Source organism: Charadrius vociferus, unplaced genomic scaffold, assembly GCF_000708025.1.
Source record: "Charadrius vociferus isolate BGI_N301 unplaced genomic scaffold, ASM70802v2 scaffold260, whole genome shotgun sequence".
Classification (NCBI taxonomy): Eukaryota; Metazoa; Chordata; class Aves; order Charadriiformes; family Charadriidae; genus Charadrius; species Charadrius vociferus.
The window spans coordinates 1,111,352-1,112,435 of NW_009646410.1; the positions used below are offsets into that span (position 1 = coordinate 1,111,352).

The following is a 1,084-nucleotide window of genomic DNA, read 5'->3' on the forward strand; positions in this document are numbered from 1 at the left end:
GCCGCGCACGTGACCGGCGCCCGGGGCGGGGGCGGGGAGAATGAGCCGACCGCGATTGGGCGCCGGAATCACGTGTGCTTCGGTGGGGCGGGGAAGGGGTAGGGGCGGAGCGATGACGCCATCACGGTTCGGAGCGTGAGGTGGGTGGAGCTTTGCGCATGCGCGGAAGGGCGACGCGGAAGGTACAGGTTTCCTCCCGGTACCGGGGCTCCCCTCGGCCCCGGGCACTGCCTCCCCTCGGGCCCGCGGCTCCCCTCAGGCCCCAGGGTTCCCCTCAGGTCCCCGATCTCCCCTCAGGCCTCGGGCTCCCCTCAGGCCCTGATCCCCCCTCGGGCCCGGGGATCCCCCTCAGGCTCCGGCTCTGCCCTCAGCCCTGGATCTCCCCTCAGCCCTGAGGCCCGCAGTGTGTTAGAACAGGGTGCCTCCACCACCACCTGAGTCATGAAGTGCTAAGTGTCCCCTGTCAGGGTGGACTCCCGGCCACTGTTGGGGCCTTGAGGGCACTTGGCACTGATGCAGCCCTGCCCTGGGTTGGGGGGAGCTGGAGGAACGCGGGAAGGTTGCTGTGTGAGGGATTGGTATGAGCTGGGGCTTGTCCTCACCATGAGAGCTGCAACTGCTGGCTCCCAGAGGGCTCCTGGGGATGCTGTCCCATTCCTTGGCCTCGCTGGAGACATGGAGTGGGGTGTTGGGTCTCTCTCTCAGTGCAGAGGCCATGAAGATTAACCAGAACACTGTGCTGCAAGGACAGAGGGTGACCCTGGTGCCATACACTTCTGCACACGTGCCCCGGTATGTGGTTTGTGTCCTCCTCTGATACTCTCCATAGTCTGATTCACTTCTCTTTTTAAAGGGAGTGTGGTGTTCAGAAAGGGTGCTGGCTTGAGAGCTGCAGGGGCCTCTTCTCCGTGGGAACCACACAGCAGAAAGAGCATGTGTAGAAAGACAGACAGTCTCTGTGCCCTGCCACAGACATCTCTGGCAGGTCTGTGCTCTTTGTCAGGTCTGCTGTCAAAGAGAACTTCATCTGTACCGCTATGTTCCCACGGAAGGGGAAATACCTATCTGTGAGTGAACTGCCAAC

At 62.5% G+C, this 1,084-nt stretch overlaps 1 protein-coding gene across 1 annotated transcript in view; it reads left to right on the plus strand.

Moving 5' to 3' along the window:
* Positions 1 to 715: 715 nt before the first annotated feature.
* The window catches only part of NAT9 (N-acetyltransferase 9 (GCN5-related, putative)), a 2,994-nt gene continuing 2,625 nt past the window's right edge, over positions 716 to 1,084 (plus strand). The window contains exon 1 of the mRNA XM_009879613.1: positions 716 to 792. Within this exon, the coding sequence (XP_009877915.1) occupies positions 716 to 792 (77 nt within the window). The remainder of the gene's footprint in view (positions 793 to 1,084) is intronic.